The 24,864-nt window shown below is 41.7% G+C and overlaps 1 protein-coding gene across 1 annotated transcript; it reads right to left on the bottom strand.

Annotated features, from left to right (window-relative positions):
• Positions 1–12,356: 12,356 nt before the first annotated feature.
• Positions 12,357–24,467, bottom strand: LOC125933161 (guanine nucleotide-binding protein-like 1). The gene is made up of 2 exons (XM_049646016.1): positions 24,358–24,467; positions 12,357–13,061 (listed from the first exon to the last, which is right to left on the bottom strand). The coding sequence occupies exons 1-2, from the start codon at positions 24,465–24,467 to the stop codon at positions 12,506–12,508; spliced, it is 666 nt and encodes a 221-aa protein (XP_049501973.1). The 3' UTR covers positions 12,357–12,505.
• Positions 24,468–24,864: the final 397 nt, after the last annotated feature.

Genomic DNA, 24,864 nt, shown 5'->3' with positions numbered 1-24,864 from the left:
AACTCTGGAGTATCGATTACTTGGCCCCTACTCTAAACATTCCCTTTCCTCATGCCTAGCCCTGACCTTGGCGGGCTCCATGGCTGGTCTGTTGGCTCTCAACTTAGCATTCCCCTGCAATGAAAACCAAAAAAATCTTAGGAGAACAAACTTGGTCTTCTCTTTGCCCAGCCGTCCGACTTTATCCTCCTAGCTGTGTTGGGGCTTGCCATGTTGGTGCATCATGGCCTTTAGGGTGATCTCCAAGGTCCCGAATACCGAGCTGCCTAAGAGGCCATCTGCTTATGAGGTGTCCAGAAGCTTCTTCCCCTCCAGGACTTTGTGGTTGAGGACATATGTCTGGTGCTATAGATGTACTTCTACCCTTCTACCCAAAGTCCACTGGGCCCAAAGGGATCATGCCACAGGTTGTGTTCTCTGGAAAGCAGACACCAAGGTGTAGATTAGTTTGCAGAAGGTTTATTAGGGAATCTTCTAGGGATTACCATCTGTGGAAGGAAAAGGAAGGAAGCCTGACTGGGCAGAGGGAGAAGTTGGGCTGTGATGTGGTCTCAGTGGTCCCAGCCTGTCCCATGGAAAGCCAGGAATGGCCCTTCAGAGTTGTCCTGAGTTGAAGCAGGAGGGCTAAGTCTTTCTACTGCCCTACGTCTACTAGTTATTGGATGGGAGCTGACCTGCAAAGGAGGCATAGCCTGGGCAAGGTGACCCTTTAGCTGAGGCTAAAGGTACATAGCAGAGGGCCATCTGCCAGTATTACTCTCTGTAGCTTCAAGGTAGGTTTTTCAGTCCTGAGGAGGATGGGTCTGGAGAACCACAGTGTCCACTATAGACCGAATTTTCTTTTTCTTCTCCTGTGTCATATCTTCCTTCTGCTCTGGGCAGCCTACATAGGTAGAAGGTTATATTCCCTACATTATAGAAGAAAATCTATGATTTGATATGCCAGGACTAGCCCTTGATATGGTAAGTGGGAGCTAAAAGGATTTAGAAAATTGTTTCATTCTCAACAATGTCTGGCTCATAACCAATTATCTTGCAAAAAAAAAATCCTATTTTGAATTTAAGAAGCTTAATTATAACCCTCTCTTTCTCTTTGTAGCTCTTCTGTAATAATCCTAATACCCCAAAGCATCTGGTTAGATAATTTGGGCTAACTAGGGAGAAGATACTGTATACAGAAAAACCCAAGAGAAAACTGCAGAAAAATTTTTGAAAACATTTGTGATCTAACTACATATATGTTTTCCTCTTTCCTTCTAGCTCATAGTTACTTTGAGGGCTGGGGCCCTGTTATTCTTATGCTTTTACATTTGTCACATTTAGTACACTATGGTAGATAGGGTTTTGCATCTCAATCGTCTTCATGAAAGTGCATGTACCTTGGTGTCTTTGTTATGTGTGGAACCAGTTACCCTAAAGCTTAGCAGCTTAACAAACATTATGGCACACGGCTGCTCATGGTCAGGAATTTGGAAGAAGCTTAAATGGTTGGTTCTGTCTCGGGGTCTCTCATGAGGTTGTGGTCAAGCTATTGTTCAGACATGCAGTCATCTCAAGGATTGATCAGGCCAGAGAATATGCTTCCAAGCTCACTCATGTGGTTGCTGGCATACGTTGGTTACTCACTGGCTGTTGCCAGAGGCTTTAGTTCCTCACCAGTGGACTTCTTCATATGGTTATTCACAACATGGCAGCTGGCAAAAGACCAGAGAGTTGAACCCAAAAGGCAAGGCACAGTCTTTTACAACCAAATCTCAAAAGTGATATACTATCACTTCTGCCATAGGTGACTGCTCATAGAGATCAACTCTGGTGCAGTGTGGGAGGAGACTCTGCAAGGGTGTGAATACCAGGAAGTTGGGATCCCTGGGGCCATCTTGGAGGCTGGCTACCACAACTGGCATAAATGCTTGATCATTCAATTCTTGTGAAGCTTGGCATATTGGAAAAATCCTGGGTTTAGGACTCAAATATGATTGAGAAAAACTCTCTTTTGTCATCCACTACCTATGTTTCCTTGGCAAATCACTTTAACGGCCCCAGTTTTCTTAAGAGTAAAATGGAGTTAGTAATACCTTCTTCAAAACAATGTTGTGAATAACAAATGAGGTAAACTATGCAGAAAGCCTAGCCCATGAAGAGTCCCAATAGAGGAACATAACACATAACACATGAGCGCTGTTGTTATTAATAACAAGTTCAGCATTCCTTCCCCACTCATATAACATATCATGTTATCTGCCCCAAGGAAGTGGTCACCTTCAGGACCCGGTGGGTGTTTCAAATAAAGATTTGGAGCACTGGGGAGTGGCCCACCCAACCCAAAAGTTGTATCTTCAGGGCTCTTGTATGCCCCCAGCTTCCAGTGGCAGGTGACAGGCCTCAGCTAACCTGAGGAAGCAGCGCTCCTGGTTCAGGTGACCCAGGGTAATTTTGCCTTCTCCAGTTTTTCTTGCTCAATGTCAAGGCAAATTAGCTATTGCAATTTAATTTCTTGAGCTGTGTTTGTCTTGGTCCCAAAACAACCCCCGGGGAGGAGACTGAAGATGTGATTCTAATTTGTTGTAATCACAGTTGATATTCTCATTGTTTTGAAGCATTTGTGTTTTCTCTGACAAAATGTCAAACACACAAGGCAAATTATATTTTGAATTCTACGTTAAATATTTAAAAATACATGAGTGGTTTGAAAATAATTACCCTTTTAAGGCTCTCTGGTACTCATACATCTCCTAATAGTGCCAATTGACTTACAGGTGCCATCAATTAAAATAAAAGAAAATCCAGTCTTAAGTTAGTTGTATGATAAAAATTCTTAACATGGGAAACAAATTTAAGTATAGCTTACCTCTATTGGAGCTGGGTATCTTTTGTCTTAGTTCTCCTCCATTGTTCTAACTCGTCAAATGTTCTTTGTTCTTAAATTGAAAGTTCTAATCTCTAATATAAGTAACAGATTTTGTCAGTGGTTTCTCTGCATATTGTCCAAACATGTCCCTTTGGAAGAAAGCAAATATGAAAAACATTTAAGCTTGCCAGATGGATAATGTAGTGGGTTATTTTTTTTCATATTATTCAAGGATTCTTGGTTACCCAAAGGATTCACTGTAACATGAATTCCCAAGTTCACTTCAAATATAATTTGATTTATATACATCTTTCCAGGAAAAAATTTACCCTGTGAAGACAGCTCTGGTTATATGATTAGGGTTAGCATTGAACCTGAATATCTTTCCGCACATGTACCATACACACAGAACAAAGGTGTTTTGAAACCTTCCATGTAATTCTAAATGGAAATGTGCTGCGGAAATTAGCTCACTTCAGGCATCTTTTGATGCATATCTAAAGTTTAGAAGGCACTGCAGGAGAGCCGATAAATAATTTATTTTTCTCTTCGGCTCTTTATGCGATTTTTTCCCTTTAGCTAATTCTCCTAAAAAAAGTGTCTTTCGTTAAGAACTTGAAAGAATTCTCTTTCTTTTACTCAGACTCATAAATATTTCCTTTTCTATTATCACTGATAGTTGAAACATGTTTAAATAAAAGTTTTTCCCTAAAGGTATGTTTTCTTATCTTTGTTCATGGGATGAAATGAAATTAAAATCTGGTGTATTTTGAAATTCATGATTCAGGTCTTACTTATTAAACTGAATACTGGACTGTTTTTTTAGAGTCATCACCTACATTTTTTTGAAACTAGTACATTCAGATCTCAGAATGTAAGCAGAATCTCAGAATCTGAATCTTTGTTTTTTTTTAAGATTTTTAAATTAATTTTTATTTATTTTTTAATTTACATCCAAGTTAGTTAGCATATACTGCAACAATGATTTCAGGAGTAGATTCCTTAATGCCCGTTACCCATTTAGCTCATTCCCCCTCCCACAATCCCTCCAATAACCCTCTGTTCTCCATATTTAAGAGTCTCTTATGTTTTGTCCCCACCTGTTTTTATATTATTTTTGCTTACCTTCCTTTATGTTCATCTGTTTAGTATATTACATTCCTTGTATGAGTGAAGTCATATGATATTTGTCTTTCTCTGACTAATTTCGCTTAGCATAATACCCTCTAGTTCCATCCACGTAGTTGCAAATGGCAAGATTTCATTCTTTTTTGATTGCTGAGTAATACTTCATTGTGTGTATACACCTTCTTTATCCATTCATCCGTCGATGGACATTGGGGCTCTTTCCATAATTTGGCTATTGTCGATAGCGTTGCTATAAACATTGGGGAACATGTGCCCCTTTGAAACAACACACCTGTATCCCTTGGGTAAATACCTAGTAGTGCAATTACTGGGTCATAGGGTAGTTGTATTTTTAATTTTTTGAGGATGCTCCATACGGTTTTCCAGAGTGGCTGCCCCAGTTTGCATTCCCACCAGCAGTGCAAAAGAGCTCCTCTTTCTCTGCATCCTCGCCAACATCTGTTGTTGCCTGAGTTATTAATTAATGTTTAGCCATTCTGAGAGGTGTGAGATGGTATCTCATTGTGGTTTTGATTTGTATTTCCCTGCTGATGAGTGATATTGAGCATTTTTTCATGAATCTTTGTTTTTTAAATTTGTTTTGTATTTACATATTTTAGAAGGTGGTTTTTTTTCGTTAGAACACTGTAGTGCCTGTTTATTAAAGACAATTTGGAAAATACAGGAACATGGAAGTGAAATGCCTGTCCTGATCATTCCCTTTACTCAGAGATGAACACATGGATATTTTTGTGTATATTCTTTCTTCTGCATTTGTAAAAATATTTAATTGGATTTTTGATGGAAAATCAAAATGGAATGGATGGAAAGCCTGTCTGAGGGGAGGTCTTTTCCAGAGAGAGACATTTTATATTTTATTTTTTTTTTAGAGAAAGAGCACGAGTAGGGGAGAGGAGCAGAGAGAGAGAGAGAGAGAGAGAGAGAGAGGAAGAGAGAGAATCTTAAGCAGGTCCATGCTTAGCACAGATCCCACGGCCTTGGGATCCAGACCTGTGCTGAAATCAGGAGTTGGAAGCTCAACTGATTGAGCCACCCAGGTGCCCCTCCAGAGAAATAACTTATGCCCAACTCTAAGGCTTTTCTCGTAACAATGTAAGAAATATTTTTATTATTAGGCTTTATCCAGATAGCATCGTAATTGAACATACTAGCTATCCACATTTTTTCCCCCAAACTTACAAGTAAGTGTTGCCAGTAGAATCAAGTGGGATTGACTTAGGAGAGAATCCTCCTCAGGACTCTTGTTATAAATTGGGTGCTATGCTTTTTGGGGGTTCTACTAGCCAGTAAGCCAGGTCGTTTATGCCCCAACTGATACCATTATTCTTGACTCTTTTAATTTTTAGGTAATTCTTGGTCATCTGTAATATACCGTCAAGCAGGCTTTTAAACAAAGGTAAATGGCTGGTATATTTTTAGAGCTTTCACATAATTAATCCCCCCTCTGTCAGCTTCATATATGAAAAGCAGGGAATAAAGTCGTACAGTTATAATTTACAATTTTTCTTTCTCAAAGCTGTAATTATTGCTTCATTGCCTTTTAGTATTTCTTATTGCAGAGTAAATTTTTGAGGCCAGAAATTTTGTGTAGTTATGTGTCATCTTTTTTTTTCTTTAACTGGATGCCTGAAGAACTTTTCTTTATATTATAATGCTTTCCAGGATGAGTCTCCTTTTTAAGAAGTTTTACCACAAGTAAAACAAGGTCTTTAATTTAGCTTTTTTGCTCCCGGATTCAAACTATTTACTCCCTCTGAACTTCAGGTGTTTTCTCCTTCCCTCTTTTTTTCCTTCTCTGTTCCCATCCTTCCTTCCTTTCTCTTTATTCCTATAAAATGAGGATGATAATGCTTCACCAGATTGTTGTAAGGATTAAATAAGACACTGCATGCTGAGCGCTTATCTGGTAAATACAGTCCTGCTCAGTTAAAAATAAATAAGGAAAAAGTCGTTATTTTTCTTATTGGGCAAATCCTGCATTAGTAAAATGCAGCATAGTTGGAGAAATAACTAGTCACTGGTCCTGATATTAAATAACAGAAGTATCCCAAATGTTCATTCATGTCTGTTGTAATAGGGTTGACTTGTGTGTGTGTATCTGTATATATATTTTCAGGTCTGTGACATTGTTCTCTGAACACAGAAGGTGTTGAAAAATGCTCAAGAGTTTTTTTGATTTACTCCAAAGATTTTTGTGCCTGTGAGTGTTGGGGTACAGTGGGATAGAGGAGGGCTGGGGATTGCCTCTTTTTATTTATTGATTGATGGATTGATTGAGGTCAGCAGGAGAGGTTGCACAAAGCTCTGAGCACAAGATGGGGGGAGTGAAGGGCTATTGTAGGCTGTGGCTCTTCCACCAGCCTTCTGACCCAGCTTGAAGCCTGGTCACCCTGGTTCAACCTAGAATGCCTCTCTCCTCCTTTGTACACCTCCCTTGTTCTGATCTGTGCCCGGGAAATGTGTCTCTGAGTTGGGACTTCAAGTTGATATGGGCTTCCTCTGAGGAGTGAATATTTGGGGAGTCCTCTCTCTTTTTTCTTCTCCTTCTTGCTTCCCTTTCTTCTTCTCTTCTCCTGCTTGGTTTCTTCCCTCCTCCACTTCTCTGCACTTCACAGAATTACAGAATTTGCACTGATGAGAGGAAATGACCTGCCAGGATGTTAAGGAAGGTCGTCAAGCAAATGTGACCTCTGGTTCACCTGTGAGCTAACCTGGGCAGTGGAGGCTCCTCACTTTCTCCCCTGTCCTTGGGATGTATGCTCTGCTCACTGTTCCCAGAGTGGGAGCAGTTTCAAGGACACAGTGTTGAGAGAGAAAGGTGTTGGTGAGACCACCTGAATGGTATATGCAACTGAACCCAGTTAGTCTCGGTATGAACTTTAAGATTCTGGCAGGCAGCTCAGAGATCTACTCATCTTGCAGTTTCCCAGGACAAACCTCATATGTAAGTTCTCTTGCCTATAAAACCTGCCTCCAGCCAGTCTGGAGTGACCCACCTCTTTCTTTGGTATCTCCTTGCCTACTGTGTATGGCACCCAGTTTGCAAACCAACAGAAGGTTGAGTATCAGCAATAGGATTTCTCCCCATTTTCCAACCAATATGTCTCTTAGGGCTGAAGCCCCAAATTTTTGATATTCCATTTTCTCCCTTGAGAGGCACCATTCTGTAATCTGTCTATATCCTCTAGCTAAGGAAATTTTATTTTCTGTGGTCTGCATTATGAAGAAAGAATATGTTGTCTTTTTTTTCATTTTATAACTTGTGAAATTGTGTGATAATGTGAGTATGAGCTTTTTCAAACTTGAAAAATTCCTCAAGCTCAGGTATTACCCTTGGAGGCAGGGTCCTCACCTAACATATCCCTTGAGGTTTACCAAGGTAGGTTGGTGAGACTCTCTTCAAAAATGTCCAGTGTGTAGAAGAAACTTTCCTTGCTCACGAGCCCTGAGCACCTCTCTCCTTGAGTCTTGCCAACTCAAGTTGGCATAGGCCCCTGGATTGCTCAGTGGTCATGCAAATGGAGTTACCATGACCTACCTGTGTGAAGGGGCTACCAGAAAGTCAGTCACAATGTCTACTGTGTGTTTTTATAAGCAAACTTACTTATCAGCAAGAGGACCTTTGAAAGGATGCCTTTTAGATTCACAAGCTCTGAGGTTTAGATGACATGAAAAACTCATGTTTTCCCAGCTACTCAGACTTGCTGAACGTTTCTGAGAAATGTTGATGTCACCAATGGCAAAACAAGTGCCCATCTACACATCATTAGCGATCCTTGCAATTCTGGATTTATGGCCATCTTTCTCTCTCTCTTTGTTCTCTCTTCCGTCCTCCTCTTCCCCCTCCTCTTCTTCCCTTTTCTCTTTCTGTCTCTGGTTTTGCAATCTTGGCTATCATTGTTTAAAATATATTCTCTTTTTTTGTCCAGCTGGAGAAAGATATGTTGTATAGACATTTTCAAGGCCTTGGAGAAACAGTGGGCCCACTCCTCTTTCATGAAAATCCCATGTCACTGCTATAATGTGGCAGAGTCAAGACCCGTCTGTCAAATATCCCAAAGCCCAGGTTCTAAACTTCGGTGAACTCCACCAGCAACCATACTTGTAGTATTAACAATAGCATAACATTAAGGGGGTGCCAAAAGGGAAGATCACTAAAGGCCATCATGGAAGAATCATGTCAGAGTCACATCTTCTTTTAGGAGTCTTGGGTTTCTGGTCCTTCTTTGTATTAGACTATTGTGAAATTGGATGGATTACTTTTCTACCTGTACATCAGAGAAATTAAAAGCTGTCCCATTTTGAAAAGAGAAACAGGAATAGCCACGATCAATCTTTCCTGATCATGGTGCCTGCACGTTTTTAACAGAGCTTCCTTCTTTAAATTGAACTTCAGTTCTTTCCTGTGCGCTCAGAGATGAGGCTTTGTTCTCCCCCTGACGTACTGCCTTCCCTGCTTCACTTTCTAAGCTAATGGCCTTTCATTTACTGGAAGAACTTTTTTCTGTGGTGCTCAAAGATAGTTGGGTGCTTCAGCTTCAGTAAAACCTGGATTCAATAAAACCATTCTTGGAAGTGTCCTGTGAACAATCAATCAAGATAACTCACTGCCTTAGGACTGGTCTCTTGGAAGTGTCCTGAATGAACACCTTATCACTCAGAGAAAATGACCAAGTGGAAGAGAGAACCTCTCCAAATGTCATTTGTAATCAAGGCAGTTTGCTGTATTACCCAACCAGCCAACAAGAACACTTTTTATTTTGAGTTTTTTTTTTTTTTTAATGAATCTACTTTATGGAGATAGTTGGGGGGTGTGGGATAGAGGTCTAGATTTTGCTGAGGACATATGTCTTTCATGTCTTAAAAGATAGGCTCTGCAAATCTATTGTACCTAGAGATTAAATCAGAACTCCATTTGTTACTTTCCTTGAGAAAAAAATAAATGGACATTTTGATTTTCATGAAAAATTGGGAAGGATTAAAGAAATGAAGAAAGAAAAATGTGGATCCCTTACCACTGGATATGGTTTATCTAATCATAAATGAAGATGATTATAAATTTTATTTCTTTATTTTCGTCTCTCTTTTTGGCAACATCTTCTTCCCCATACACCCTAACTGGGCTGAAACTTCTAACACAACAGCCTCTTACGTAGAACAGAATTGGGGTGTTTATCAGGTCCTCTTGGGAGGCAACAAGGTGTAGCAGAAAGCGGACAGGTTTGGAGATTGACAACTCTAACTCCTGAGTTAGAATTTTACTCAGGAGATATGTGATGTTGGGCTCTTTGCTAAACCTCTCTGAACCCCAGTTTCTCACTTGTCAAAGCAGGTTTAATACCTTAAGGTCTTAGATCAAAAGGCAGGGGCTCAGTGATAACTTTCTTGAGCATATGATCTAAATAGCACTATTTAGATGATTTCCTAGTGGCCCAGACGGCACTTTGCATATTATAAATGCTCTATAAATTTTTGTTAAGTTGTTAGATGAATAAATGATGGAATCCCTACTTCATAGAGTTACTCTGATGGTCATTTCAGACAATGTTTGGAAAGCTTTCAGTACAATGCTTAATATTCAGTAAAATCTTGAGATATAATCATCCACACAAGTTTAGCCACTGGAACATCTACATGAGGGGGAGGTCACAATGCTCACATGGGTCCTATAGGATGGACCCCCCCCCAGCACAGTTTTCCGTGGGGACTCTGAGGCAGTGCTCCTAAGCTCAGGGTTTCTAAGTCATTTTCTGTATTTCAGAAAACCTAGTGAGAATACTACCTTTAGCCTCCCTGAAATAGCATGTGCTAGGGACCTCAGAATTGTTTATTTTGGGCTGTAGTTAAACCAACTCAGTATGGTAATGTGGTATCCCTGCTTATCTCACGCTGCTCAGACATGCTGCTTGGTGGTTATCTGTGTCTGTTTAATTAGAAGTGGAAATTAATTAATTAATTAATTGGATGTAATGAGTGCTGGTTTTTTGTTTTTTTGTTTTTTTTTTTAATGAACACAATCTTTGAAATCTTGGTGGATGAGCAAGGTAGAAGAAGAGAATGAGAAATCCCTGTGGTGATGAGTAGATTGGACACCACTGACCTCAGAGGAATTGCAGGTGTCCCAAGTGTCAGGTTGGGCTGGGAGATCCTGGAGGTCATTTGAAACTGATTAATAGAAGCTATTCTTAGGAGCACAGAGCTTGGGAGGAATAATTTAGCTAAGACAACAACCCCCTCTTTCGTTTGTCCTGGTTTCCTCAAAGATGCCAATGGGACCCAGTTCATGGTACTGCTCAGTTCTCCATCTTTTGCAAACATTTCCATTCTGGTTTAGTGTGTGTTGTTTGGTGGGGTTTGGTGCTGGGGAGGGAATATGGAACTACAGCTGATACAGTTGGTTCTTTCCTGTTCTCCAACAGAAGCCTGAGACTATTCTTGAGTCGTTTTTGTGGCAAACAAACAAATAAATGAAACAAAAGAAATGTTACGTTTGCAGTCATGGTCCGGGACATTATGACTTGGGTTTGTTGAGCACACATCTCTTCCCTCTGGGAGCTCAGGTAAATTCCTCTTTAGGAAACAAAAATCTTAGAAATCATAGCTGGAAGAGTTGACTCTCCTCCTCTCACAGAGGTGGGGGAGTGCATAAACTATTGCAAATTGCTTGTTTGATGCTGGATTTTCCCTTCATTACGAAAAGCACGGCTATAAATGCCATCGTTATGAAATCCATAGAGCAAGATTAATCCTTAGGTGGGAATCCATATAAGTAATAATAATTCTTGTTTTCCTCATCAAAAACAAACTGTGAAGCATCATCATATTTAAGTACAATGCCATTTGAGGTGTGTTTTGTTTTTTTGTGTAGCACGGTTGGCATTGCTTGATGAGGGCTCAGATATTCTATAATAATCAAAGACACTTAGGCAGTTTTTCTTCCTGTAAGTAATTTTAGCTAAGAAATCAACCAGAGTTAAGTACTGCATTTGGGCAGGAAAATAAGGTACTTTCGGATTTATTTGTTATATGCTAATATCCCAGGGAGAAACATATTTTCAGGCACAGAACAAAGAAACAATAGATGTTCATGAAAATGTAATTTCACAGCCACGTTTTACAATTCAAAGTTTCAGATTCTTTTCATATGTTGTTAGTAACAATCTTGGAAGGATTTTTTTTTTAAGATGTGTTCGAAAGTGCTTGCTTCTTTTAATTCTCAGTTTTTGGAAGTAAATACTGAGTGATTGCTACATGTATCAAGGTGAGATAAAAGGAGACAGTGGTTATGAATCCTGACCTCAGGGATTTTATTGTCTTACTTGGTGAGTGGGACAGACGTGTGAAAAGCAAATAAAATAGCACAATCCACAGAATTAATGCAGTTGGCAATGCCACTGGTTTCTGAACAAAGGTGTAGAGGATGAGGTACGGGGTATCATTTCTCTGAGTTATGTGTTGCACCTTGTGCCCATCATTTCCTGGAATGCTCTTTGATCTTTCCAATACCTCTTTGAGTTTAAGGGAAGCGATTTGCTAGCAGCTGTTCTAACTCTTTCCAAAACCCTAGGCCAGCTCTTCCTTTTGTAGCTGAGTTTCCTTACAGTGTATCAGATCAATTAAAAAGCATCCTATCTAACATTCGATATCACTCTCTGTTGAAAAATTTTTGAAAGGATGTTCGAATCATTTTTGCCTTTAAGGTGATTTGGGTACGTGCCATCCGATTTAGAATTAGTCGGCAATTGTTGTATGAATTCCTTGGAGTATGTATTCATACTTGTGTAGTGAGAAAAATCTAGCCAAAGTGTTGTTTTTCCATAAAGTGAAAAATTTTTAATGAAATCTAGCTATGAAAAAAAGTGGCATAATACTAAATTTTGTAGATAATTAAACGTTTATTCAAATTTTCAGTTGTCTTGTTAAAGCCACCCTCATTTCATAGGCCGCTGAAAAATTCCTCCACAGGTTTTGCACAGAACTTCAAATACCATGGAACAAATATAGAGAGCACAAAAAAAGCATCTTCCTTGCTTGGTAGGTAAGGCCTTTCCAAGAGAAGTTACTACATTGTCATCAGAGTGACACAAAATAGAGAGCCTGAGGGGTCTTTGATGTTTTGCCCACTTTGGCCGTTGAACAAAACCCCAAATGACTTACATTTCTTTCTTCTTCCTTGGTAGCACTTGGGTTGTGGTTTTAATTGAGGATGAGATGGGGAGCTCCTCTGTTAGTTGAACAGAATGTCTTCTTCAACGATTCAATGCATCTATTTAGCTCTCTTTGCATATAACGAAGAGCCATATGACCAATCATCTTCAAGGAGAAGGCATCTAATATTGAACAGTTACTGTTTCAGACTTCATGCTAGTGCCATAGGTTTTTTTTGCTTTTTTTTTTTTTTACAAAGCAGACAATCTTTATTCACAATTGGGATGGCAGAGGGGAGGTACCCTCAGGTCAGTCCAAAAGCAGAGATACTGGGTGGAACAGATGGTGCAGGGCAAGGACTCAGCACTCGTCCTCACCCAGTAGGGCGTTAAGGGTTTCGGGCAGCCAGGCTGGACCCTGGAGCTGAAGTTGGGGTGTCCTCATCCTCTCCCCCTCCTCATCCATATCTCGGTCCTCCTCTACCTCCTCCTCACAGGAGCTGCTCAGCTCTTCTTCTTCCTCCTCCTCCTCGTCACCTGCTGGCCCCACCCTGCCCTGCAAAACCACCAGCTCTGTGGTCTCCAGATGGGACTCCCAGGTGCCTTTCGGTTCACTGTAGCCTGGCGGCTGAAAACACAGGCTGAGGCGGCCATCCAGTGCCAGCCGCAGGAGGCTATTGGCTGCTCTGTACACATCATTCCGGGCTGCCTTGGCTGTCATATAACCACGTTTCTCTGCCCGGGTTTCACAGATGTCCCAGGCACACCAGGGATGTTCTGCTGAGGGATCCTTGGCCTCTGGGTGGCGCGGGTGAAGCAGGACCTGCACAGGGATTCGAGAGGCCAGATAGCCCACTGCAGTGTATGGCTCCTGGGTTTGGGCAATGGGGTAGATCCCCGCCAACAGCTGCAACTGCCTGGGCAGAGGGAGGGGAATATGAGTCCAGGGCAGTCAGTCACAGAGCTTCACAGAGGGGGTGAGAAAGTAGGTCTGAAAGTATCGGGTATGGCCGGGGGTTCTGGAGACACTCACGACCTACCGCCCCACCAGCCTGTTGATCAGTGAGGATTTTCCCACATTTGGGAAACCCATACAGCCAATGGTCACCACTCTGTCTTTGCAGCGCTCCCGGGTTGGGCAGGCAAGTTGAGGAAGTCCCAAACATATGAGCTCAGTATTTTAACAATTGTTTTACAGATGAGGCAACTGGGGAATTTAAGTATTGTATCCAGTTAGCCAGAGCTAGTAAGAGGGAGTATCGGCAGCAGACCCACACATTGTGCAGATAACCACATACTCATATAGTTACCTTGATTTTTTATCAATTTTTAAATAATAATTTTGCTATTGCCGGTGTTAAAGACTACTCTATCATTAGTTATAGTAATGTCACCATTTTTCCCTTGGATTTTTTTGAGGATGAACACATTGACCATAAATTATAATAGTTCTGCCACGTTCTTCTCACTCTTTGTCCTTTTTCCCTTGTCTTATTATTTTAGTTAGGTTATGAAAAGCAATGTGACACAAAAGCCATAGTAATGGGTCTCTTTTTATATTTCATAGCCTTAATGCAAATATTTTTAATATTTAACCATTAAGAATGGTATTTGATATAGGACTTTGGGAGACTAGCTTTACACATCTAAGAAGACTCTTATTCCAATGTTGCTGGAATTCTTTTCTAAACATATATTAGTGTTGAATTTTGTGAATGCTTCATATGATTTTTTTCCATGTGTTCATGTACATTTCTTCAGAGGCTGTAGAACTACAGCCTCCAATCCAGAAAATTCTAATATTTGGCCCTGAAAGCCTTTTCCAGTTTTAAATAGAAATTGACAAATGTGATTTGGGGTTCACCTAGTTAGAATGCTCTACAGGAAAAAAAAGCAAAACTTTGTGACATTTCATTCCATATTCCATGTGGTTTTAACTAACATTTCACCTTAGCAAGCAGCTCTTGTTTATTTTTACATGTCCGGTTGGTAAAAACAAAAGTAGAACGATAAACTTCTTTCTCCCTTCTTTGAACTGTTTGTAGCAGCGGCAGTGTGAGAGCCATCAAGATGAAATTAGATTGTGTGTGGTTGTGTCTCCTGACATACTCCTAGCCTCTTGAAAGCCCCCTGCACACTGGAAGCCACGCAGTCTGGGAAACCAATACCAGATTTTTTGATGTTGGAATCCGTCTCCCTCCTCCAGATGCCTCCAACTCTGGAAATATGGGGCCAACCTGTCTCTGAAAAATTGAGCTTTTTAGAAGTTTCAAGGACAAAGGTTTAACTCTTGTGGTGGCTCCAAACCGCAAATGGTTTCACATGTGAGTTGTTCATGTTTGACATTTGGGCTCAGAGAAAAATAGTTTCCACTCGCCGTGGCTCTGGGTGGCAGAAGTCCCAGTTCCAGTTCTGGCTGCGTCATGTCGTGCCTCTTGACCTTGCTTACCTCTTCTGTAATAGGAAGCAATTGAACTCTATAATGTGCTGACATCCAGGTTCCATTTCTAGGAACCATGGGGTGCTGACAGCTTTTATGTCTCTTCCTGTCTTTCCCGTTGGCCTGCTTATGCCTCTCCAAGGACGCCTGAGTACAAGTACAATCACAGTCACTTATCCTATGTTGAAGATAACTGTGCCCATCAATCCAGGTTGGACCACACAGTAGATGTGAGGATAATGGATAAGTCATGACTCTTTTATTTGCATGTGAAAGAATGCGCTCAAAGTTGCTTAAGCAAAAATAGGCTGCTGTAATGGAAAGTCCAGGGAGCAGGCAGTCTTCACACACAACTGGATCCAGGTTCAAAGAATTGTGTCAGAACGAGTCCCTCTCCTCTTCTCCCTGCCTCTTGGCTCAGTTCTCCTCCACATTGGCTGCATCCTTAGGCAGCTTTCCCCACACCAGCTTTAGCTTGCATTAGACCCTTGGTATAAAATCCTTTTCCCAATAGTCTCACCCAAAGTCTTGAGCAGTCTCTTGTTTCTGCTTGTCAGTCATGGCTATGTCAGTCAGGGTCTCACCAGGAAATAGGAATGGGATGATTTGAGGAGAGTTGAATGAAAGGACTATTCTCAAACTATAGGCAGTGTGTAGGAAAACTACAGGGAACTCTGGGGTCATAACACTGAGGTCTTATTATTATTCCTAGGCTTGAAAACAGAAAGGGCTGTCTGCCAGGAGTTATGACCTTTGGTTAACAGTTGCAGTGAACCCAGGTGAATGCATAGCTTACTCTTGAACTCCTTCCTCCTCCTTCTTTCTTTATTTTTCTTTTTTAAATTAATTTTTTAAGGTTTATTTATTTTTGAGAGAGAGAGATAGAGAGACAGAGTGTGAGCAGGGGAGGGGCAGAGAGAGGGAGACACAGAATCGGAAGCAGGTTGCAGGCTCTGAGCTGTCAGCACAGAGCCAGACGCAGGGCTCCAACTCATGAACCGCAAGATCATGACCTGAGCTGAAACCGGACGCTTAACTGACTGAGCCACCCAGGCACCCCATCTCCTTCTTTCTTGCACAAAGCAGGGTGCAGAGGGATGGAGAGTGGACTCAGGAGTCAAATGGGATATCCATCCTATGCTCATTTTTTAATCAATCCCCATAACCAGTGGAAAATAGTGTCTGATTGGTCAGACCTGAGTCCATGCTCATCCTTGGAGCTGAGGACGAGGTCAGGCTGAACTTGAAATGAACTAAGTGTGTGTGTGTATGTGCGTGCGCGTCTGCACACACACACATGCGCATGTGTGCACATGCAGGCTTATGTTTGCTCAGCAAAAACCAAGGTGAGTTGCCAGAATAAGAGGGAACAGAGTATAGGCTGGCAAAATTAACAGGAGACCACCATGGAGCAAATGCATTTCTGGCACTTGTTCTAATCTCAGAGAGCCAATATCTTCCCTTGGCCTTTTCCTCCTGGGACCTGAGTGAGGCTTGATTGGCAGAGATGGTCTTGGCTGCTGAGGATCTGTCTCTTCACCTTACACGGATTTGGTGATGATCTCCAGACAAAAGTCAGCCCCCTGTGCAAAGTTCCTTGAAAAACATGCTTCACATGCTGATGGGCTGGTCTGACCAGGGCTTCAATTTGAGTTGACCTTTGGCTCCCCGTCTACTGCCTCTAAGCCTTGCTCATTCCAGGTCAGTGTGTGCTGTCCTTTTCCCTGTCCCTTGAGACACAACTCCAGTTCCTTTTCTTCATCTGCAATGCCAAACTCAGCCAACAATTTTCCCCTCTGTTTTGCATTCCATGTGTTATTTCCCATTTCAGGTGCTCAGATCCAGAATTCCAACAGCTTGCAATAAAGCCATTTTTTTTTGAGCTAATTGCCCTAGAATACTTTTCTGCTGCAAGGTGGAATTCTAGGGACTCCAGCTCTAGACAGCTCCCCCCACTGCCTGCCTACACACACACACACACACACACACACACACACACACAGATTGTGCACTTTCCCAGTGCTCAGTAGAGTGAATCATTACAGTCTACACAGCAGTCATTTGGTGAACAAAAGTACTTAGAATTGTGGTCACAGTAGAGCGACACACGAGGAAGAGCAAAGTAGGAGGGAGAGAAGACCAAGGGGGGAAATACTCAGTGTAATTCTGAGCTTTGCTGGAGTAGTATCTTCAAACTCTAAATCAGAACGGTCCCCAGAAACTCAACTCTGTCCTCCTTCTCATCCCCTCTTCTCCCTGCCCCAAGAGAGGAATAAATGGGAATTGTGCACTTAAAATGACAAGGAAAACAGAGATGTATTTTCTCAGGAAGACAGCAAAATGCCTGTCACTGTTTACATGAGGCACTGATCATGTGTCTTTAGTAGAGTCATAAATATTTTTCCTGGGAGGGAGTGTAAGCACTCACACTGCACTTGTTGCTATGGCAGCTGGGCAATTTTAAATACCTAGAAATAGCAAGTCATTGGTTCGTTGGGTCTCCTTTTTTTCAGGACCAGCAGCAATTTCTGTTCTTTCCCAAGGATTTTTTTCTTTGCCATTGGAGGCCTCCCTTAGGCTGTCCCTCTCTTGGTTTCCCTGAGACTATGATAGTCTATCCATATAAGGAGAAGTCGATCCTTGCTAAGCCCATGAAGCCTTGTGACTTTGGGTGGGTAACCTAATTGTTCTTGCCTCAGTTGCCGTATTTGTGACGTGGGGAAAATAATTGCACCTCATTGTTGTGAATATTGAGTGGGATAATGCAAGTAAGTGCAGAGCACTGTGCCTGGCATTAGAAAATTTGGTTCTTCCTATTAAAAAGGAAAATAGGAATTAGGGGGCTTTATAATAAGTGGCAGGAGTTCAGATGGGGTAAGCTGAGAAGGTTCTGTGATTAGACCTGAGAGCATAGGTGAGAGTGATTGGTCCTCCTCTGCCCCATCACTTCTCCTATTTCCTGATTTTTAAAAAAATATTTATTTATTTTTGTGTGAGAGAGTCAGAGCATGAGGGGAAGAGGGGCAGAGAGAGAGGGAGACACAGAATCTGAAGCAGGCTCCAGGCTCTGAGCTGTGAGCACAGAGCTCGATGCAGGGCTTGAACTCATGGACCATGAGATCATGACCTGAGATGAAGTCGGACACCTAACCGACTGAGCCACTCAGGTGCCCCTCTATTTCCTGATCTCATGTCTTGGTTAACTCTTGCTTTTTTGGACTTCCACTCTGCCTGTTCTCTCCAACAGGATTGCTATGGTAGTAGTAGACGCCATGAGGACAAGGACTGTGGCTCTACTGACTCTTTGGGTCCTCCAAGGCCCCTGGCACAATGTTTTGTACAGAGTAAGTGCTCAAGAAGTATTTAGGGTTGTTACCTACGTGGAAAAGAGGGCATCCCAAGCAGGGGAAAATGCTGATCAACACCTGGCATTGGGAAGATTTTGGCCTCTCAGGGAAATTCTTTCCCAGTCTCCTGACTCCCGTTTTCCTTTGGTTGAGATTCAGTTCATCTACAGTTCAGGAACTTGTAGATTCAGTCAACTGGCCCCCCAGAAACCATTCAGGAAGAAGATTCCATACTCCATGGTATTGCGTTTTCTGCGTTGTAGGACTCAGCCCTGGTGGGGTACTGACCAGGAAAAAAATGGGAAAGGGGGACCTGAGCAGACACCAAAGGAGTACAAAGCTACACTCAGTCTTTCTTGTCTTTCTTTGCCTTTTGAAAATACATTATTTTTAGTAAGTAATGTATAAATTTGATCTTAATTGTGGAACTATTCAAGCAAATAGATAAAAGTATCTTTATATATATTGTTATATATAATATTCTATATGTATATACCAAACATTCTATATATTCATAAAGAAAAATATACCTTTGTGTTTTTTACATATTCTATTTAGTAAATGAGATTGTTCTGTATTTACTATCTTACAGCTTACTTTTTCTCCTTAGCTATCATAAAAATCTTACAGATTTTTCTGTCAGTACTCAATCTTTTTCTTAGTACTGTTGTTCCATAGTTTATTTAATTAATCATCTCCTAATGAAGATTTAGGTTGTTTTTAATTTTTCTGTATTGCAAAGAACAGTGTAAAACATGAGTTGTTGTACACAGATACTTATTTGCTCTAAGACAAATACCTTGCGATAGAATTTCTGGGCCTTTAATTAAGTCTTATTTTGTACTTTTAAGTTTTTATTTTCTTCATAAAGTTTTGGAAATTTTTGTGGGCATTATTCTTAGCTAGTTTCATAATTATATTTCTATTGTAAACAGAATTTATTGTTCCATTATATTTTGTGATGGGATAGCTTTGGTGTGCAGGAAAGCTACTGATTTTTTTAAAAATATTTGTTTGTTTGTTTAGTGAAAGCGGGTGGGGGGGGGCAGAAAGAGAGGGAAAAAGAGAATCCCAAGTAGGCTCTGCAACGCCAGCACAGAGCTCTATACTGTGAATCATGAAATCATGACCTGAATGGAAATCAAGAATCGGATGCTTAATGAACTGAGCCACCCAGGTGCCCCCCAAAACTACTGATTTTTAAGTGCTGATATTCCTTTTGACTACATTGATGGAGCTACTTCTGAATCCTAAAACTCTCTTAGATTTTCCAGTTCAGTCATCATATCATCTGCAAACAGTAAACTATCACTGTTTTCTAATACAAGCACTGTATTAGAAATAGAAGCACTGTTTTCTAATGCTTCTATTGCATTTTCTTATTGCATTTATGACACTATTTATGTGATTTTGGCTAACTTTTCGCTATGTTTAACCTCATAGATGACATATCTTAAGAATAGTCAGGAGGATATAGATTTACTGCTCTTTCGTGGAACTTCTGAGGAACAGTTATTTCTGCCATGAGAAATGGTTTGGTGATGACAGGAAAACACATAGGGCTAGATTCCAAGTGAGATGTAATGGGAAAAAAAGATTGGAATGTTCTTTGAGTTGAAGAGCCATCTAAAGGTTGCCAACGACATCCACTAACCAAAAACCAGGCGGCCCTTATGGATGTGGCTATAGGCTTTTTACAAGTTTTTGTCTTGTGGCAAGTTTTGTCCTTGTGATTGGAAAGGAGGTTTCCAGACTTAATGTAGGCTCTTGCTGTGTCCCACCCAGATAGACCCAGACAGATAACCATCATTTACACCTGTGAAGATGACAGTGTGAGATGCTCCTGACCTTGCTATGGTGAGACGTATGTTTTGGCTATACTGAGGACTGGTTTTCCTGATCCATTCACCTCCATTCTGATTAGTGGCCTACATTGTAAGGTAATGTCAAAGACTGGCAGTTTTAACAATGGAACAAAATAAGCTGATGGGATATATATCTAATCTACAAACTTTGATCTCTTTTGCACAAATCTCTGAATTATGGATTTAACCAAACTAATGGTGTGGTAGTAGGAGTGGAAGCTGACCAATGGGGAATTATCAGAGACATACTATAGAAATCAATATAATGAGGATCAGAAATTCTTGAGTATTGATGCGACCAAATTCAGTAGTCTTTCATCAGATCTTTGAGGGAGACTGTACCTCATATATCCTTGTGTTTCAGTGGTCATGAATCACCTATTGCAGAAGGCTTCAAGTTACAGCTCCCTTTGGAAAGAGATTTTAGAGTTGCTCTGCCTCAGTGGAAGTTGGATTCTAATGTAATGCTTTAATTTTCATGATTTTAGACTCCTCCCCTCCTTCTCTTAAAAAAAAAAAATTTCGCCGAGAAATCCCTCCCCTGGAGTTCAGGGATAACAAGGAAGTTGCTGAACTTCAAGTGAAAACCTGAGACTTTAATGAAGTAGATTTTCTCATCTTCCTTCCTCTTCCCTCAAGAAAACTTCAAACTTTGGAACTCAGAATGGAACTGAAGGGCCTTGGGTAAATGTGCACAAAGATGAAATGACAATGTAGGCATCCTGGCTCAGGAACAGACGATCGTAATGATATTGCTTCTGTGTGTGTTCCCCTCTCTCTCTCATGTTCATTTCTTTCTGAGTAATGTTTTGGGCCCAGTGGAGAAGCTCATGATGTTTTTTGGTAGCTGAAATGAGGTTAAAGGAATGAAGTTCTGCCAACTAAAGTTTGGGAGGAAAATGCTTAGTAGCTGCTGGGACATAGCCAGTTCCTGGGAAAGAGGTTGTGTAACCAGAAAAGGAACTCAGTAGTTTGTACAGCAGTGGATGGATCTCGAGCGTAGGTCCCAGCACTTTGGTGGACACTGGGGAGATTCTGGTTTGAAAATTGGTCAGAAATAAGTTTCTACTGGACTGTAAGCTCCATGAGGGCAAAACTGCTGTCCTCTTGGCCAGGGCATCTCAAATGTCTTGGCCACAAATATGTGCTTGGAAAATCAATTGAGTAAGTCCAAAGGGGAGAAATTAGAGTGATACAGTAGATACCTCTGACACCTGTGTCACATCTCCTCCTCTCCCTCTGAATCATCAGCAGGTGCCTGGGAAATTTTAGACTCACTCCATGATACGCAGTATGCATGTCTTTCCTGCAAAGTATGATGTGTCTTCCTGCATTCTGCCTTGGGTCTGCTCTCAGGTCACCAGGGTTTGCATTGTCATGTAGTGCAAACTAGAGGTAGGGTAATGTTAATGTTTTTGGGGTGTTAGGAGGACTGACACTAGCCAATGAGGTCTGGGAGCTGGTGGATATACGTTGGCAGATAAAGTCTCCTGTGTTTAAATGGACAACTGTGAGAGATACCCTGTAGGTGTGGAAGAGAGTCCCAGTTGCTCAGGACAGTGACCTCAGTGATACACCGTGACACTGGTTTTTCCTCCTTCGCTATCCTGTTTTTCTACCTCCCTCACTCTTGCTTCCCGAGATCATCTGCCAAATAAAACACTTGCACCCTAGCCCTTGGCTCTCACTCTGCTTTGGAAGAAACCCTAACTAAGACAAGTTTGTAGGAGAGGGGGGCATAAACTTTTGTTTTTCCGAATGGGTCTTCCCATGATTTCAGTCTTGCTCATGTTCCACTATGAGCCACATTGGTGGCATCCTAACTATTAGGGATTTAGAGGATTAGCCCTGGGTCTGGCTGCTTGGGTTCACTACCTATAAGCTGTGTGACCCTGGGATTGGTCCTTAAAAAGATTAACAAAGTGCCTCATTTTCTTTTTCTGTAAAATAAAGATAATAACAGTGCATAACTACCATGGTGACTATTCAAATGCAGTGAGAGCATGTTTGTGAAACTCTTCGGCACCATTCTGGCACATGTTAAGTGCTCAGCCATGCTAGCTTCCCCGAGGACAGTCACTTCTCATGTGATGCTACTTTCAATCTTTTATAAACTCTGGCTGTCTGTGTATACCTATTATACCTCTACCTCAAGTGTGAGTTTCTGAGGACTGGAACCTGTGGCTTTTCCATATTAATGCGCTCTGCTGTCCATCATTGTGACTTAAACAGAGTAGGCATCCAGTGGCGTTATATGAATGAAAGAATGTCCTTGCTGTTATTGGCAGCGATTTGAATAGGAGTAGCCTATTCTCAAAACCTGGATGTCTGGAATCACTGTACTGTCCTTCGGAAGCAAAGACTGACCTCCCACGACAAGGACTTTGTTTCCAGAAACATCATCATTATTGGATGGCATTTGTAACTGATTGAGTCATTCAGAGTAGGAATTTATTTTTTCCTCTCTACTAGGGCTATCCAATAGAACTTCCTTTTATGCTGGGAATGTTTTTTCTGCTTTCTAATGCAGTAGCCACCAGACACATGTGGCTCTTGAGCACTTGAAATGTGATTGAGAAACTGAACTTTAAATTTTATTTGCTTTTAAATAATTTGAATATAAAGAGCCACACATGATTAGGATCCACGGTCCTGGCCAAATAGTGCAGTACTCTGTGGTTCCAGCACCTAGCCCGTGCCTGGGGTTGGTGCTGACATGTTTGCTCAGGGAAAGAGTGAGTGCTTGCTAAACCCTTATCTTTCCATATCTATTCTCTTCTTTTTTGGAAAATGTTTATTTATTTATTTTTGAGAGAGAGAGTGCAAGTTGGGAAGGGGCAGAGAGAATGGGGGACAGAGGATCTAAAGCGGGCTCTGTGCTGACAGCAGAGAGCCCGATGCAAGGCTCAAACTCTCCAACCGCGAGATTATGACCTGAGCCACCCAGGCACCCCAATATCTGTTCTCTTCTTCGCCTTCCCCAACTGCCCTGTGAGGAAGCAGAGTAGAGCGATTATGTCTTACAGGTGGTGATGGTGATGATACCACTGTCTGTGCTCCTACCATCACCACTACTCCTAGTAACGATAGCAACAATGGACAGGTGTTGAGTTACTCCAGTCATGTGTTAGGTAATTTAGACATCCTGTCTTCTTATTTATTCCTCATAATGACTCCATGAGGTGGTCTCTTATTTTGGACTTCCCCTTGTATTAGTCTTCTAGGGCGGCCATTACATAATACCACAGACTGGGGGCTCACTTAACAGAAGCTTATGTTCTCACAGTTCTAGAAGCTGGAAGTCCAAGATTGAGGTGTCAGCAGGTTTGGAATCTCCTGAGGCCTACTTTCTGTGCATGGATGTGCTCTCACTGTGTTTTCACATGGCCTTTCCTCTGTGTGTCTTTTCCTCTTATAAGGGCACCAGTCAGACTGGATTAGGGCCCATGCTAACAACCTCATTTTAACTTAATCTCTCTTGAAAGGCCCTGTCTCCAAATATAGTCACATTCTGAGGTACTAGGGTGCTAGGACTTCAACATATGAATTTGGAGAGGACACAATTCATCCCACTACACCCAAAAGAAGTCTCTGAGACAAGGATTGGGTGCAGGTAGCTCATTTGGAAAGCATAATTGAGTTTCTTTAAGGGAAAGTAAGACCTGTAGAAAAGCCCATGAAAGGGGTGCTTATGAATAGGTTTCTGAACCTCAGTCCTGCTGGAGAACACATGTCAGAACTGCCTGACCAGAGTCTGGAGAGGCTGGCGCATTGAGCCATAGACTTTGCATGGGACATACTCTCTAGATTTTGGAGTTGCCTCTGTCTCTGGAAAGCAGGCTCTTTTGATGCAAGAGAAAGCCCTCCAGCAGATACAGAAGAGATCAGGTGTTTAAGGTGGAAAGCTGTCAGCTTCAGCTGGAAACTCAGCTGTGCCAAGGGGAAGTAGGGCGAGGGATGGGCAGAATGTCAGCTGCACCTGCTACAGGAACGTATGGTTATTATCCCTATTTTCCAGATGAGCACACAGAGAGAGTTGAGTAACCAATAGTAAATGACGGGACTTGAGTTTGGATTTAGTTTATTTAATTGAAAAACCCCAAATCTTAGCTATCACATTAATGAAACTCATTCATTGATTGGATAGACATTTGTTGGGCCTCTTGTATATGCACATGTGCCAGTGCCAGGGATATAGCGATGGGCAAGACATAGATCTGGACTTACCTAGAATTAGTCAGTGGCAGACCTGGGATGCTAACCCAGGTCTTCGGACTCCTGGCACAGTGTTCTTTGCTCTCTCTGAGCAGAGCCATGGGACCCACGGGTGAGTTCAATGCCTTGGCTATTCACGTTCCTATTTGACTCTCCCTTCTCAATCTTAGAGATCAGTCCCTTGGTTGGCATGAAACATGTCAGCTCTTTAGCTTTGTTCCAAACAAAGGCCCCTCGGGAGATGAAGCAAGAATGTATGTGAGATTTATCACCAGGATTTGTTTTCTCCAACTCATCCACGTTTGCTCTCTCCCCTCACGTTGCCTCCTGCACACGCAGGCGTTACCAGGTGCCGTGGTCTTTGCGCTCTACAGTCTGGGACGTGGCCCTGGTGAACATAGTCAGGATGCCTGAGACGCACACGAGACATGGGCCTCCACCTGCCGCGCTCTCCATCCTCATGGATAAAGTGGGAACAGAGGGACAGAATCCAGCAGTCTCCATGAATTGCTTGGCAGGAAAAGGAAGCATCTCCTTCCAGGTTTGAGGTTTTTGTTTTTTGTTTTTTTAATTCAAGTTTATTTATTCCAGAGTAGCAAGAATATGAAATCCATATGACAACCTGTGTTTGCGTAGCTCCTAACTCTGTAAGTCTAACAGTGATCAGTATGTTGGTCTGTGCCGACATTTCTGTCTCTGGCTGGCAAATCCTTATTTTTTGCCCTTCAACTGTGCATTCACTTACAATACCTCATTTGAGTTTTACAAAAGCCTTACAAAGTAGTGAGAACAGACATTGTCTTCCATTTACAGTGCGGAAAGTGGGGTTGAAGGAGATGAACAGTTGCTCTAG

This window comes from Panthera uncia, chromosome D2 (genome assembly GCF_023721935.1).
Source record: "Panthera uncia isolate 11264 chromosome D2, Puncia_PCG_1.0, whole genome shotgun sequence".
Lineage (NCBI taxonomy): Eukaryota > Metazoa > Chordata > Mammalia > Carnivora > Felidae > Panthera > Panthera uncia.
This window is presented reverse-complemented; position numbering and strand designations above follow the sequence as displayed.

Excerpts from the sequence above, each read along its gene's own strand:
- LOC125933161 (XM_049646016.1), bottom strand. The coding sequence starts at position 24,467 with ATGGAGAGCGCGGCAGGTGGAGGCCCATGTCTCGTGTGCGTCTCAGGC. Across the intron at positions 13,062-24,357 it reads CGCAAAGACCACGGCACCTG|GCAGTTGCAGCTGTTGGCGG; the intron begins GTAACGCCTGCG and ends CCCTCTGCCCAG.